Below are 15,720 nucleotides of genomic sequence, written 5' to 3'. Positions count from 1 at the left end.
GCAAACTGTGCTGTCAGAAGCATTTGCCCTACTGAAAAGGGTAGAATTGGGGCTATTTCCCCTATAATTTGTCAGAATGAGATAATCTATATGATATAGAAATCCTAAAAATGTCAGTGTTCATTACCTGCCAGATAAAGCTGGATTGCTCTCAGCTGCTCTTCTGTCTGACAGGGTCTTTGTTCAGTGTCAGATAAGAATTTGTGCTGGAATGCCTGGCACAAGGACAGAACTTCTGTTCTCTTAGGCAACACAGCCTTTAAAATGTGGAGTTGGCAGGCATGGCATTTTCTAAAATTAGTGTGATAATTCTTATTGCTTAATCACTACTCTGTTTAAAGTGTATCTTATTCTATGAAGCTGTAAAAAATATTTGAAAATCCAGGAAAAGCTGGTGAAATTCACCAGATTTTGAGAACTGTTTTCTCCCTTTTTGAATGTCTGACCTAAATTATGATGATAGTGATGAATCCCGCAAATATGTAGGTTACAAACTACCACCAAGAGAAACTACATTGTACATTTTCAAACTTTTGTTTGTTTTTATTTATGGCTGACCAAAATGCAGGGAAGAAAATTATCTTTAGTATGCCCTTGATCTTAGAATGTATGACTTTTTTTCATTAAAAATATAAGAAATCCTTTAATGAAGACAATTGTGAATAGAAAACAAAACCATCTTGTCAACTTAAAATAAATTGAATTGATTTTTCCTAGGTTTCTGCCAGGCTGGTAAAGATTTGAGACTGGTTTCAATTTCTAATGAACATATTGAGGTGCCATCTGGATTTTTACTTGTTGGTGCAAAGTCACCAAATTTACCTGATCACCTGTTAGTGTGTGCTGTGGATAAAAGATTCCTGCCAGATGACAATGGGCGCAATGCCCTCTTGGGTAAGTGTCTGCCTGCAGTAAGTGGATTTTTCTGTGGCTTCCATTAATAGATAATTGTTTTTTGAGTTCAGCAGATTTTATTTCTGTTCCACATCTACAGTAATGCTCACAGGTCATGCACAAGAAGCTAACAAGTCAGAGCTTTGTGTTTGCTTTGGAAAGATACAGAGTGAGCCACTTCATTAGAGATGCTTCATCACCTTCTGTCCATTAGTCCATGGCTAAAGTCATTATTTGACTGGTGAATATCCTAGTTGCTGGATCTGCACATCTGGTAACTGGACTGGTTGAACTGCTGTCTGTGTCTATTTTAGCTTTCCAAATACAGATGTGTACAGACTGTAGGCCTGTCAAATGGAAATTTCAGGCTCTTATATACATGTAAACCGTTTAATGATAGTTTAGATTACAAAAAATGATGACCATTTCAAATTGATTTCAATTGAGATAGGGCTAACATTCTCCACTGTTTGAACAATAGCCTGGGTTCTGGATCCTAACCTATGACTTTTTGCTATCATTGCAATATAAATAAATATGAGTGATTATAAGATGTAATTTTTCCTATATGTGTAATCAGTTTGAAAAATACTGTGTGTTTGAAAAATACTCTTTGGAGGGTATTTGAATTTATTGTGTTTAATCTACTTAAAAGTTTAACTTCTGTCATAAGAATAGGTCCTTCTATCCATTTTTATTTTAGTCTTTCTGATTGTCATTAACTTCATCTAAAACAAGCCAAATAAGGAATATCTGAAACCGTGTGAATTAATTATATGAATATTAATGTTATATATTAAATTTAATATTAATATTAAAATGGAATAATTTTTGTATTGCGGAAAGTGGTGCATAATTGGAGGGGGAATTAATTTTGCAATCAGACACTTCTAGGTTCGTATATATTGTTTTCATAGTTACCAAAAAAATGATGCATCATATATTTGTGCACCAGTCTGAGCTTTGAATAACAAAAGGGAAACATTTCCCAAGAATTTTAAGAGATTTATTTCACGAACACTGAGGGATATGACATGAACTCAATTGTTATCTCAGTTGGAGCAGTTCTTCAAGGCATTTGGGTTGACAGTGGAGTGTGAAGGTGCATAATGTGATTCTATGTACAGTAATTTCTTTTCCTATGTGATCTTGTAGAGTTGGATTGGTCACAGTGCATTTGACCAGCGATTGTAAAAGAATTAGGAGGGCTGTAAATCAACCACGTGTTGTCATTTTAAAGATAAAGACAGGAATGTTGTACCACTCAAGTCATTCAGCGCTAGCACTATTAACAGCTTAAGCTCCTTAGGCTGTTAGCAGAGAGGAAGTAGTGTATTTGTTAATTGTGTGCTAAACAAGAACAGAAAAAGGCAACAGGAACGTAATTGGGAGGGTTTTATGCTACTTGCATCCTCAGTTTGCTTATTTAATACATTTTAGTTTCCTGAAACCATTTAAATGCTTATTTTTGACTGTTACACACTAAACCCCAATGAACCACTTTCTTCTGCAGAGAATTGTAGTAACTCTGTAGTATGACTTTTATGTATTCTACAATAAGCTCAAGTATAAAAGAACTTACATACTTTAAGATCCAAAGTCTTCATTTGGATAAAGATAAAAATAATGTTCCTGGTCCCTAATGTAATGAAAAAAATTACATATCACAATACATAATTTAATAAATAACATAATACTAACATGAGGATAGTGTACATTTTGTGGAATAGACCATACTGTGGATATAAATGATTGTTTGATTCAGGTTTTCATATACCAGTGCAACTCAAATCAGGGGAAGTAAAATTAGAAGCTGACATGAGTAGTCTCGTGGTTTTGGACACGCAGTGGGATAAAAACCAGAACCATCATTGCTCTAAATAATCTGTTAATGTAGCACAGTGATCTCTGTCTGGAAGTAGATTTAAATTGAAAACACATCATATGAAGAAAGGAAACTATTTAGTGTCTTGCTTTTCAAGACAGCACAGAAGCCTTATTTTTGGTATTCTGAGTTTAGACAGTACTCTGTCAAAGACGTTGGCCTTTTGAAACAGCATGGAAACTGGTCCCTTCAAACCTTTGTAAATTTAGAGGGAAATTGAATTGGATTAATTTTTAATTGAAATTAACTCTCAGGAGAGCATATCCTTACTTTTAGTAAGGTTTGCTGCTGATACAGACACAGGATTTGTAACCCTTCAGCCTCACTGGGTTTTTTATTTTGCCTAATTCCACTCGTTCTCCTCTTAATATACAGTATTTTTGTAGGGCAGCTGTTACTCAGTACTATTGAATTTTTTTCAAAAGAGTTTATTTAAAGAGAGAAGACACCAATGAGTCACCCAATATTTTCCTGATTTCTTATGGTCTGCTGCTGCATATGTTTGTGAGGCTGCCTGTGGATTGTACATAAAGACCAGAAGAAAGCAGGAAATATCTCAGTAATTTCAGGGCCAGATTTTGACTTATGATCATGTTCTCATTTGGGGCTGCTGATATTCCTCTGGGGCATGTGCCATTTTATTGATAATGTTACCAAGTTGTTCTACCATCAAGGCAGATGTGCTTGTGATTTGAAAGTCATTTCTGTTGGAGGTAGTTTTGTTTTTAGTTTTTACAATTGATGTGTTATTCCATAGGAAGAAAACCTCAACAGTTTCTGGAAAAGACTAAATTTTTGTCTGTAGGCATGTTCCTCATCTCATTCTGTTAATCATATTAGATCACAGGTTTAACTGCTTTGCAAAACAGTTTCAGTTTTTTGTCTTTAGGAAGGTGTTTCTTGGGTTTTATGCAGTCTAAAGGAATGCTTAGGTGGAGGAAGTAATCTGTGATAGTGAGATATTTATTGTTTCCTAATTAAAGCAGTAAACGTGTATCACTCCAAAGGGTTTTTTTCCTCTTTTTTTTTTTTTTTTCCCCTAGTTCTCACTCTTCAGGGGAGTCTCTCATGATAAACAAAGCAGCTATTCACCCATCATTTTCCAAAAGACCAAATAGCTGCCTATTTTCCTAGCAGGGAACAAGAAATCCTTTTTTTTTTTTTTCCAGTGGGTCACTGAGGTCAGAATGACAGAGGAAGAGATTAGTTTGCTTGCATTGTAAGCTGTATGTAAGATGAAACATTGTGGCATAAAATACTGTGGCTGCTTCTTATAAATATGCAATGATCTGTTGGGCTTTTGTAACAGTACTGAGTTTCCATACAATGGAACTCTCCAGCTTGACCATATTGATTTTATTCATTTTTTGAACATAGGACTTCAGTCTTCAAATGGAGTGGTACTGAGTAAGTGGGAAAACCATGGAGCATTGTCAGTGTTTGTGTGCCTTTTTCTGTGAGTAGAACTGAAAAGAAGAAATACTTGTGGTGAAAACTTGAGAATATAATCATTCTTTGTTTAAGGAAGCTGCAAACTTTCCACCAAAATATTAGTGGTAATTAAAAGCCTGTTTCTCATTTAAAAGAGAAACAAGAAGAAAATTTTCTGTCAATTTATGAAAGATTTGATTATGCAATATCAAGTGGATGTCCTTTCATTCTCAACTCCTCTCTTTATCCCTACCAGAAGCTCTCTGTAGATCCAAAAGAACCATTTTATCAGTGAGAACGTAGGTCAGGTTTCATAACCTTTCGGTCCAAGGTCTTTCTTCAGAGCTCAAGGTCCCTGCTGTGGAAGAGCTTTTTAAATTATGGACAATTGATCATTGTGCTGTGAGCAAATTCAAGCAAATGCATATGATAAATCACAGATACAATCAAACACCTTCTGATTAAACAAACTTCAGAGGGAAGCAGCCTTTAGTCACAACTGAGCTGAGTTTAGTATGAACCAATGACCGAAAGGTGAAAGGCTTTTAGCCCCTAAACCCCAGGCATTGATTTCTAATTCTCTTGTGAAATCTATCCCATGACATAGATATATTGAGTCACCTTATGGCTGCCCCAAGTCCCCTGACCTTTGTCCTCTCTATAATGTATGGAAGAATATTTAATGCAGCTTGTTTATGAAACAAGCTGGCCCCTCTATCAGCTGCTGCCTTGGGTCATAGATGAGCAGGACATTTGTAGGAGGATGATGAAAGGTTTGGGTTCTCAGTGTTACTCAATTTGCCACATAAAATGTTCTGAGCAGGGGTGGCAGAGCCCTGCAATGAGAAATGACTGAACAGCATTTTACTGCACTGGAACTATAAGAGCATGCTGTGTTCTGTCTGTGGTGTCAGGGTTGAGCTGCATTAATGAAGCAATGGCTGTCACCAAAGAGTGTCAGTCAGAGGGAATGGGATGGAAAAGGGTGTTGGCAGGAGCTTGCAAGAAAGGACTGAGTCTCATTCAGAAGGGGCAGGAGAAACTTGAGGTGAAAGGTGATGATTTGACTTAAAGGAAAATTAAAAAATAAACTTATAAAATGTCCTCCAAGGGCTTTTCAAAACAAGTGGATAATTTAAATCTGTTTAGATCTGTTTACTAGGCCTCACTTGCATGCTATAATAGGATGCAAACTAATTTTCCAATAGATGCTGCAGAGTTAAGAATAGGTGATTAGGGAAAAAGGTTTTGTTCAGGTAGAAATTATCGCTAAATCTGGTTTGGACAGATGTGCTTTACAAAAGTGATCTGAAAATCTGAAGTCCAAATGACAAGATTTTGTGTCTACTGCCCAACATGGATTGAGCAAATACTTCAGCATTTGGTTTTGTCAAGGTGCTTTGTCAAGACAATCCCAGCAAAATGATAAAACCTGAAAAGTGTACTTTTGAAAAAAAAACAAAGAGTAAATCTGAATACATATGTGGTCTTGTAAGTGGCAACCAGGCAGAAATTGCAGTGCTGCTGCTGTGATGCTCTGTGTGCTGCCAAATATATGGGAAATTTTCTTTTACTAGCAATAGCATTTTTGATGATTTCTTAATCAGCATAAAATGCATGCAAACTCTACAGCCTTTGCCACATCCGTTCTAATTTTGCTTCCTTTTGTTGTTGCTTTTATTGCAGCTACTCAAGGCTCTGTGATGTTAGACAGATGCTTTTGTGCTGACTGATATAACACAGAGGATTCTGCAGAGTCATGACTTGTCCTGATTTTATGAGTCACAATGACTTTTATCATCCCACTGACTAGGATCAGAGAGATAATAGGCAACTTTCAATGGCTGTTAGCCACTTGTTCCCATGGATACCAGACCAATTTCCACATCAACTTTAGTTTTTAGTAAATTCTTCTGAACCCTTTGAAAACTAATAAAACTGCTCAGGTTGAAAACCAAGTAACAGGTGTTTACAGAACATTATGTTTTAGTGCTTGTACTTTACAGAAAGAAAAAAATATTGACCATTAGTTTATAAATTTAATTTGTTTGAGATACATGATTGAAATAATAAATTTCATAAATGGCTCTTAATTTCATTTACCATATTATTGATCCTTTATTCCAGTTTTTTATATTCAATGGTATTGTCCACCTTATTTTTAATATATTTCCTTTTTTTTTACCATGTTTCAATTCACCGAATAGACCCTCTTCATTTCAATTCCTGTCATTACACATAAAAATGTACATTACATATGATTAAAATTAAAGAAAAGATCATACTTCAGGTCAGGCATAGGGAACAGAGAGAAAATGTCCATGGGCAATATTATATTTTAATTTATCTGTATAGAATGATAATAAAAAAAAAAAGTATTTTCTAATAGTTGCAATTGTCTGATGGAAGATGAAAATCTCTTAGGAAATATTTTGTAAAATGGCCAAAAATAAAGGAAGAAACTTGGGGCAGCTGTGTGAGCAGCTTTATTTACGATGCTAATGTCATCAGCACCATGAGCCCCCTTGTTGAGGCTGAAGCTGTGCACCCAGAGTGAGAGGAAATGGCAGTATCACTGCAAATGCCTCATCAAGCCTGAGTACAAAAAGCTTTATGGGGAAGGACTATGTCTCTGTTGTGTCTATAAAGTTGCAGACACTTTGTTCCTGTAATCATAAATAGTTTCAACTGCTGTGAAGTGCTGACACAGTCCAGCCATAATTTGACAAAGCTATTTTAAATTAATACCTCAGGAATGCTTTAGTATTTTCTCCTCTCTAAAATGCATCCGTAGTAGGAACTTGGTACTTAAATATGTTTAGATCTATTTAAATAGAATAGGTTAAATATGGGTAATTTCTTGAGACTTAATTGCATGTTTCATTGAATTGAGTGAAATGAAATTCAGTGAAATTGAATGATATGCCAATGGAAACTGAAAGAGAAGTGAAGCATGTATGTGCTGTGGTGCTGAATAGGGCTGGGGTTAAGCAATTGACTTTGTGCTCTTCAGTCAGAAACTTTTCACAGGTAGGTAATAAATAGGAATTGTGACCTTTTTCTATTGGAGAAAATTAAAAATACGGCCCATTTTATTTGTTTTTCAAATGTGGGGCTGTGTTTTTGCAGTCTGTTATCTGAAGTGCAATACACTTTCTGTACAAAGTGCAAATGCTTTTTTTGAGGAAAACGTTAATAAAAAGTCTGTGGAAAAAAACCAACCAAAACCCCAACACATAAATACAGCTTTTCTCTGGAAAGAGTCATGTTTGAATGTTATTAATAGTGACCCACCTATCTCACTGGATTATGTGTATTGTTTATTTTATCAGGCTTCTCTGGCAATTGTGTTGGCTGTGGCAAGAAGGGTTTCTGCTACTTTACAGAATTCTCAAATCACATTAATCTTAAACTGACCACTCAGCCCAAGAAACAGAAACACTTAAAGTATTATCTGGTCAGGAATGCACAGGGAGCTCTGACCAAAGGATCTGTAATCTGCTGGAAAGGGGCAGGTAAGATAATGAAGCTGTCTTCCTCGAGCTCTGGTTTTCATCATCCAAGCTTAGCTATCATGGGGACTGGCGTCTGTGTAAAGCCTAGGAGAGATCATTTGAAAGACTCTTTAAAGCCAGGTGACTGCTAGAGCAGCTGTAAAAGCCATTGTCTGACCTGATATGAGCCTGGCATGTCTGAAGACATTGGTTCCTTCATTCCAAGTACTGTAACTTCTAAGCAATTCATGTGTGAAATTATCAGGCAAAGAAGGTTCTTTTTTCTTTTTTTGTTATTTTTGTTAAGAGTTCAGAGGCCGGCAGTCTTCAACCAGTACCTGCTCAAGCACCTTGTTCCAATTGCCAGAAAGTTCAGGTCTCTCAGGAAGCACTTCCAGCGAGCCTCTCCCACCTGCAAATCCCAGTGCTCCAGCTGGGACTCAGCAAACAGGTACCTCTCAGAAGGAAAACACACTGGAGTTCCACTTCCACTTAACTCTTGTGTGCTTGTGTATTTGGGTGTACTTGTGTGAAAGCAAAGGCAAACAAACAAGTAAGCACATTGCCTAATAAAACAAGTTGAATGGAATTAAGAGATCTGTTACAAACAAAGAAAGCAATTATACTTTGAAGGCTTCTCGCTGTCTGTTTTCCCATGTTAGGTTTAGGTATAAAAGGCCAGCAAATAGTAAATAGGATTCTGCAGCTTGCTCACAGTTGAACCAAACCAAAATGTTTTAGGAAGCCCTTATTTCTAAAGTGTTTTTCCAGCTGTCACTTGTCAGGTCACAGATGACAACTGTTACAGGATCCAGTGTAATTTTAGCTTTTTTTTGTCTGATCCAGCCTATTTTATGCTATGAACAGAATCCTTTTCAAAACAGACATTATATGGGCATTGGCTTAAAAGCTAGTGAATTCTTTCTTCTGCTAAAAAAGTGACTTTAATATTAAAAAACAAACTAATGGTCAGTATCTGTAACTTTCTTTATATTAATTTTTTTCTGAGACCTTTACTTTTCCATTAATTTGACATAAATGAAAGGTGATAGATCATAGAGGCTAGAGTGATCTCTCTGAGTTTCTTCATAATGAAAACAGCTCTTTAGTGTCTTGTGACTATTACAGGTTTTTCCTAGGTTTTTACACAGGGGAGCTGAAGCACATCTGTGGTGGTTATATTCTATTCTCTGTGTGAGATAGAAGCCTGTTAAACAGTCGTGATCTGGAATACTGGTGCCCTTCCATAACAAATCATCAGTCTCTTTATGTTAACAGATTCCCTTTTTATTTTTTCTCAGACGTTACAAAAGAGCTACATTAATTACAAGCATATTAGACTTGAGAACACTTACCTTTTTTTATTTTTAATGCAGTATAGTTAAAAAAATCTCAGAGAAAGACTGGGATAGAGGCTTAGTAAATTTTAAACATCTCTCTTTTTCCTGGTTCTTGAGTAAGCTTTATGTAAGAGCTAGGGTCATGCAAAGAAGCTACAGCTTCTGACATATGCATTTAATTGAAGAATTAGATTTTGCCCAGGCACTTGATTGGGAGTAGGAGGTCAGAAATGGATTGTTTTATTCAGCATTGTATTCGCTCTTGAGCAGATCCCAATGGCTCTATTAAAGTAAATGATGAAATGATTGGTTTGTTATATCAACTGAGGATCTTGACCTAGAAATGTTTAATGTAAATATTTTGGTTTGTTTTTTTTCTTGTCAGCTGCAGCCGTAGATCACATCCCTTCAACAGCCACATTCAGCTCAACAGTTTATAATGGCAAGGAATCACCTAAACAGCAGTTGATGAAAAATAACCTGTCTACTCTGACAAGACCTTCAGTGTTAGGTATTTGTATAGATTTGTTGTTTAATAACCCTAAACTCTATGCATATACCAGAAGCATTGAACACATTATATAATGATTGTAATTTCCTGAATGAATAGAAATTGCCATTCCCTTCCAAGTCCTTTCTGACCACAATTCAGTTTTCTGTATCAATTTCGAGGAAAAAAAAAATTTATATGTTTTCAGGCACAGTTTTGTTACAGTTCATAATATTAACCAGATTTTTTCCTTATATTTATAGTTCATTCATTTAATAGAGACAGAGACTAGATTCTGAAACCAAGTTCTTAAAGAGTGTGTCAGTTTGCGTCGATTTCACCAACATATTTTATGAAAGGAATTAAGAAATATTTATAAGTAATCACTCATAGGATGATTCCTATTACAGTTCCCATTGAGCAGTTGCAGTTTGCCTTGGGATGGAGAGCTGGACTTTGGCAACTGGCTCTGAATTCAAGAAACTGTCCTCACTGTAGTATTATTATCATGATTTTTGTTAATTGTTTTCTGTCACAAACTATGTCACTGGCTTGTTTAAAAACAAAATTAGTTTTCATTATGGCTAGAAACAAACTGTAGCTCTATTTTAGGATAAGCCTTCCCAAGTTTCCCTGCTGGCATCACAAATTCTCCTTCTCTGCCCATTTGGGCTCTTAATCTCCTTTTTCAATGCAGCAGCACATTATTGCTAATTCATTTCAGGAGGATTAATTTCACATATCAACATATCTGCAGGAAAGAGCACAGCACTGTCAAATAAAAAATCCTTTGTATTGCTCTAAGTATCCTGTGACTTTGTCCCAACGCTGTGCCAGGAAACCAAGTGAGAGGATGAGCAGCACAAATGGCCGAAGGCTGCCCTCACGTGGTAAAATGTAAGGGATAAAGTCTCTGGAAATCTGTGTGAGGGTCGGCCAGAGAACATTCTTCTAGATCTGAATACCTCGGGTTTATCTTAAATTTTAATAAATTTTTCAAAATTAAACCCACACTTTTTTTACATGAAGTTCTTACGTTGCCTTGCATTTTATGTGGGACTAACTATTCTGCCAGGAGACACAGCCTTGGCAGGGTGAAGCAGTGTTACAACCTCTGTGCAGTCATATCCAGAAACAGAAATAGCTCAATCCTGCAACTTTCTGCGCAGTTCCCAGAGGACCACTGACTCACAACAATTAGAAATACTTGATGTTAGTGGAACCTCATCTTTCTAGGAGTTTGCAGGAGTGCACAAGGAGACTGAAGAAAATGATGAAAGAAAAGTAAAGAAATTAGTCATCAGGATCTCCTAGAGAAACTGTGAGAAAGTTGTTTTTACTTAAAAAACCCTGAAGCTATACATAAGTAGGAAGAAGGTGTAGAAGTAGCTTGATAGGATTTGATATGGAATAACATAAAACCAAAGATGGAATCAGCAAGAAGTAGCAAAAATCTTGTAAATGGGGAAATTGTTGAAAAGAACTCAGATGTTTATTACCATTACTCTGAAACCCTTAGGAATATTATTTTTCGATAAGTTACACGTAACACTGTGTCTTGTGTTTGGAAATAAAAAGGACCAAAATGCCCACAGTCTTGACTTCTAGTTATTAATACTTTTAAGGATTCTTAGTATGTCTCTTACTGTACTTATACTGTATTTTTCTTACTAGAGAGAAAGCATTCGTATAAGATAAGGAAAATCTGGATAATTAAGAGTTCTCTGCACCAGAAATTTCCAAGAAATTTAAGCAGCACACAACAAAGTAAAATAAATCACACAAAATTATTGTGTTCATAAACTTGACCTTTTCTGCTACAATACTCATTGAATACATTCAGTCTATCAAAACATATTGAATTACCATGAACAAACCTGTATGCATTTTATTCTAATATTTCTCTGAAACATTCAGGCACATTAACAAATTCAGGACCTCCAAAAAAGCGCCATAAAGGTTGGTCACCAGAATCTCCATCATCCACTGAAACTTGGAACTTGCAGCTCAATCCACAGGCTCCAAACAGAATTAAAAATGGTAAGCTATACCCCAAGTAATGATTTTGTTTCATTATTCAGAAAATAATGGGGGGAAGGATGCATTATTTTAAAGACACATGTAGATTCACATGAGAGATTTCTCTGTGCTTACCTAGATGCTTTATTTCCATTGATTTGGTTTTGAGGCCCTCAGCCTAACTCTCCTTAGGTTCCAGTCAAATCCCAACAGATGCCTGTTAAACACATTTTTAGACACCAAAATACCTCTGGAATATTAAAATTGGTATCATAACTCAGGTCCATAATAACAGTACCATCCACTGTTTCAATTACTTGTCATAATATTCTTGGCACTTGGATTTTATAGTCTAGATACAGACAAGAGCAACATGCAGTGAAATAAACCCAGTTTCCCCCAAATGTTTTCTTTTAATGTACTATTTTTACATTAAAAATACTATGAAGAACTTATGCTTGAGAACACATTGAATCTTATTTTTTTCTTTCTTCTTACAGCAATAAAAACTGTTTAGAATGAGTGAAACTAAATATATCACACAGAACTCACAAATCATAACTACACATGTAATCAAACTACATGATACCACATAAGTCTCTCTATTTATGCATTCACATCTGGAACTGTTTGTTTATAAACATTTCAAAATCTTTAGATTCATGTGGGATGTCCGGTGTTGCAGTGACATAATCAGTCCTCCAAGACACTTAGCATAATGGTGTGACTTGTAGTAACAGGTCATGAGCTGTTTGATGAAGCCATAAAAAGCAGTTAATCCTGCTAGCAAATGTGGATATGAGCTGATGCTGAATGACTTCTCTTTGAGGAAATCATTACCAGACCTAACTCCAGTGATAATATGTCTGAAATCTTAGATGGAGGAAGCCTGTCATCTTTACCACATTCTGCTTTGGTGGGACCTGCCTCCTCTCCAATGGTGGGCTCAGGAGAACCGGTCTCAGTTCCTGACAACTTGCTGAAAATCTGTAAAGCAAAACCAGTTATTTTTAAAGGTAAACTCCACAACAAGGCCACTATTTTTTTTTTTTTTTGCAAGAGATGTAAAGATATATCCCACCCTTAAACATTGCTAACAGTATCCATTTTAAGAAGTTGACTATTAGAACTGTTTAATGCACATATGGAAAATGATGAAATTTATGTGATGTGTGCATACATTTATTTTGTAGGTCATGGAAACTTCCCATATCTTTGTGGGAACATTAATGATGTGATAGTGAGTCCTTTGTTGTACACCTGTTACAGAAATTCACAGTCTTTATCTAGAGCATATGAACAATATGGTGCATCCACAATACAGCCTATTTCTGAGGAAATGCAGCTGTTACTGACTGTCTACTACCTTGTTCAACTAGGTAAGATTTTTCTACATCCAGAGAGACTACATTGAATACATTACATGCAGACAAATGAGAAGGGGAATATTAGGTCAGGACAGCACTAAATATGAGCCTTGATAATGTGATATTAAACTATTTCAGTCATGGTTATGAAACAAAATGAAGTTACTATGTCTTGAAGGCCAGACAGATTGAATTATAAATATACAAAATTTCGTTTCTGCTATCATCTGGGACCTCAGCAATGAAAATTAAAGGAAAAGAGCTGTAATTCACTGTTCTTGCAGATGGTCTCTGGTTTAGAAGTAGTACTAGGCTAAGACAGGCAGCACTTAACATCTTAAATATTTCTAATTATTGGTACTCATGTTCAAATTAGGGCAGCTTTATCTGAGTATCGCAAAGGCATTTCAAAATGAAAAATTTGCTTCACATCTGCTAAAGGCAATAGAGTCATGCATGCAGAAATCTGAAGCATTTTTTTTTAAAAATAAAATTTTATTAACTCAACTGATTTGTTTGTTTCATAACATTTCCCTCTTATTGTTGTTTTTTTTTTTTTTTAGCTGCAGACCAGGTCCCTTTGATTGAGGATTTGGAGCAAATCTTCATGCGCTCGTGGCGGGAATCCCACCTGTCCGAAATCCGTCAGTACCAGCAGGCTGTTCCCCAGCCCTTTCCCCAGGTGCCCAGCCACATCACCCCGGTGACTTCAGCCCAGCTGCCCTGGCTGGCAGGGCTGGCAGCCAGCTCCTGCAATGACAGTGTCCACATCATTGAGTGCAGCTACTCCCTGGCAGAAGGGCTCTCAGAAATGTTTAAGCTCCTCATTGAAGGAAAATTAATAAAGACAAACTATGTGGTGATCATATGTGCCAGTAGAAACCGAGCCATTGACTCCTGCATTGTGATAACAGGTAATATCTCAAGGATCTATCTCCTTGCAAACCAGAGTGGTTCAGTGCTGTGAGAGGTTTGGTTGGAGTTCCAGCAAGTTGCCTCACAAAGCAGAGCTTTGACCAACCAGTCATGGGCTTTGATGAACCCAAGCTGACACTGCACAGTTGGGTCTCTTCAGAAAACCACCATCTGCCCATTTTCTCACCAAAGCATCTCAAACCAGCAAGGCTACAAACAAAAAAATAGTGAGTTACAGCATACACAGTGCATAAAGCTCTCCTGTTCTGTGCAACTGGGGTATTACTGCAGAGGACCTTTCCTTGGCCGCTGAAAGATGATCTTTCAATGTCATTCCCTTCAACAACCTGCTCATGATTAAATAAATTTGAATGGACATTCAAAGATTCATTGTGATTGTAAGATAACTGGCAATTCCTTTCAATATTATATGGTCTTTTTATATCCTATATCAACAAATACTTTCCAAACTGGGAATGAAATACAGAAAATTGTAAAACATGAATCTATTTTACATATGTCTGGTGCATATTTGTTTTGGAGACATAAAAGACTCATCTCTGCCATTTTTAATGTGTGGTATTCATTTAGTTGTGAAGTATTTTTATTATGATTTAGGACATTCTTAACTTTAGTTTAAAGTGTTTTCAAAAGATTTTTTTTTTTTTTTGTCTTTTAGGAAAGTATCAGGCAAGAGTTCTGTCTGAGAGCATGCTCAGTCCTTCAGACTACCAAAAAGAAGTTAACTATCAGCTGGTCACAGGGAAGGTGGAAACTCTGGGGTCCTTCTTTAGCACACTCTGCCCAGGTACCTAACAAGTTGTAAAGAGGCATTTTTCCAAATCCCTGAAACTTTTAAGGCTGAGAAAATACCTGTGCTCATTTTTGGAGCAGAAACAAGACACTATTAGAAATACATGAAAAATGCAGGACAAAGTTGTGAAAGTACAGTTGATTTGAAATTCCTCCTGAAATTGTCAGTTTCTGAAATCCATTGATTTCATAAAAATAGGCCAGCAAATAGCTGAGCATATTATTCTTAGCAATGCAAATCCATCCTTATATTATGTAAGTCTATATGCATATGGATGGCTAAATTATTTTACCCTAAGCATTTAGACCAGATAGATCAGAGCTATTTTAGGAAAGGTAGGATTTGCCCCTTCAACTTTGAACTTCATTGTGATGCCTGGGACAGAGAGGAAAATTGCAGAGAGCCAGGGTTACCGGATCATTTTTTAAGTGAGCGTACTTAGAATTACGATTGACAGGATTATATGGGCATAGAACAAACCATGTGGGAATTTAAATCCTGTCTCACAACTAGGGTAAATGCAGCATACTTGTCATATTGTTAATGGGATGTCACAGTCTTCTTCGCCATTCACATCACATTGGCAAATGTATCACAAGAACCCTCCTGAGTGTGTCATGATATTTTGAGTGTAGTGCTTAAGGAAATCTCATTTTCCTTAAATCATCTTGTAGTTATGTATTGTTTATCTTAGTATCTTCAAAGTATGTCCTCAAAATCAAAGAGAACATAGAGAGTGACAGAGGATCATAGAGTTCTCTGCTGTTGCTATTGTTTGAGCAGAACAAGTAAATGAACATCCTAAAAATAGTTGCCACCTATATTCACTGGGCTCCTCTTCACAGTACAGGCCCTGCCTTTCTGAGCTCACTGCAGACATGCTCAAACATCTTTTTGCCTGCTGAGAAAATACTAACACCTGGGTCAGGCATATTACTCTCTGCAAAGCTGTCATCTGTAAGTAGGGCCCCTGCTCTATAGAAATGGGTATGTTTGTAGATATTGCAATACTTCAATAAAATACACCTTGCTTGCTCCAGCATTGTGTATAGTTACAAAACTCATGTATTT

At 36.4% G+C, this 15,720-nt stretch overlaps 1 protein-coding gene across 1 annotated transcript in view; it reads left to right on the top strand.

The window, feature by feature from the left end:
- The window catches only part of GREB1 (growth regulating estrogen receptor binding 1), a 53,979-nt gene that overhangs the window by 4,516 nt on the left and 33,743 nt on the right, over nt 1-15,720 (top strand). The window contains exons 3-11 of the mRNA XM_066314788.1: nt 718-894; nt 7,543-7,725; nt 8,012-8,155; nt 9,430-9,555; nt 11,452-11,574; nt 12,432-12,569; nt 12,747-12,932; nt 13,484-13,834; nt 14,515-14,643. Coding sequence (XP_066170885.1) covers nt 718-894; nt 7,543-7,725; nt 8,012-8,155; nt 9,430-9,555; nt 11,452-11,574; nt 12,432-12,569; nt 12,747-12,932; nt 13,484-13,834; nt 14,515-14,643 — 1,557 coding nt within the window. The remainder of the gene's footprint in view (nt 1-717; nt 895-7,542; nt 7,726-8,011; nt 8,156-9,429; nt 9,556-11,451; nt 11,575-12,431; nt 12,570-12,746; nt 12,933-13,483; nt 13,835-14,514; nt 14,644-15,720) is intronic.

Source organism: Sylvia atricapilla, chromosome 3 (genome assembly GCF_009819655.1).
Source record: "Sylvia atricapilla isolate bSylAtr1 chromosome 3, bSylAtr1.pri, whole genome shotgun sequence".
Lineage (NCBI taxonomy): Eukaryota > Metazoa > Chordata > Aves > Passeriformes > Sylviidae > Sylvia > Sylvia atricapilla.
Note: the sequence above shows the minus strand (reverse complement) of the source record. Positions and strands in the feature narration are given on the sequence as shown.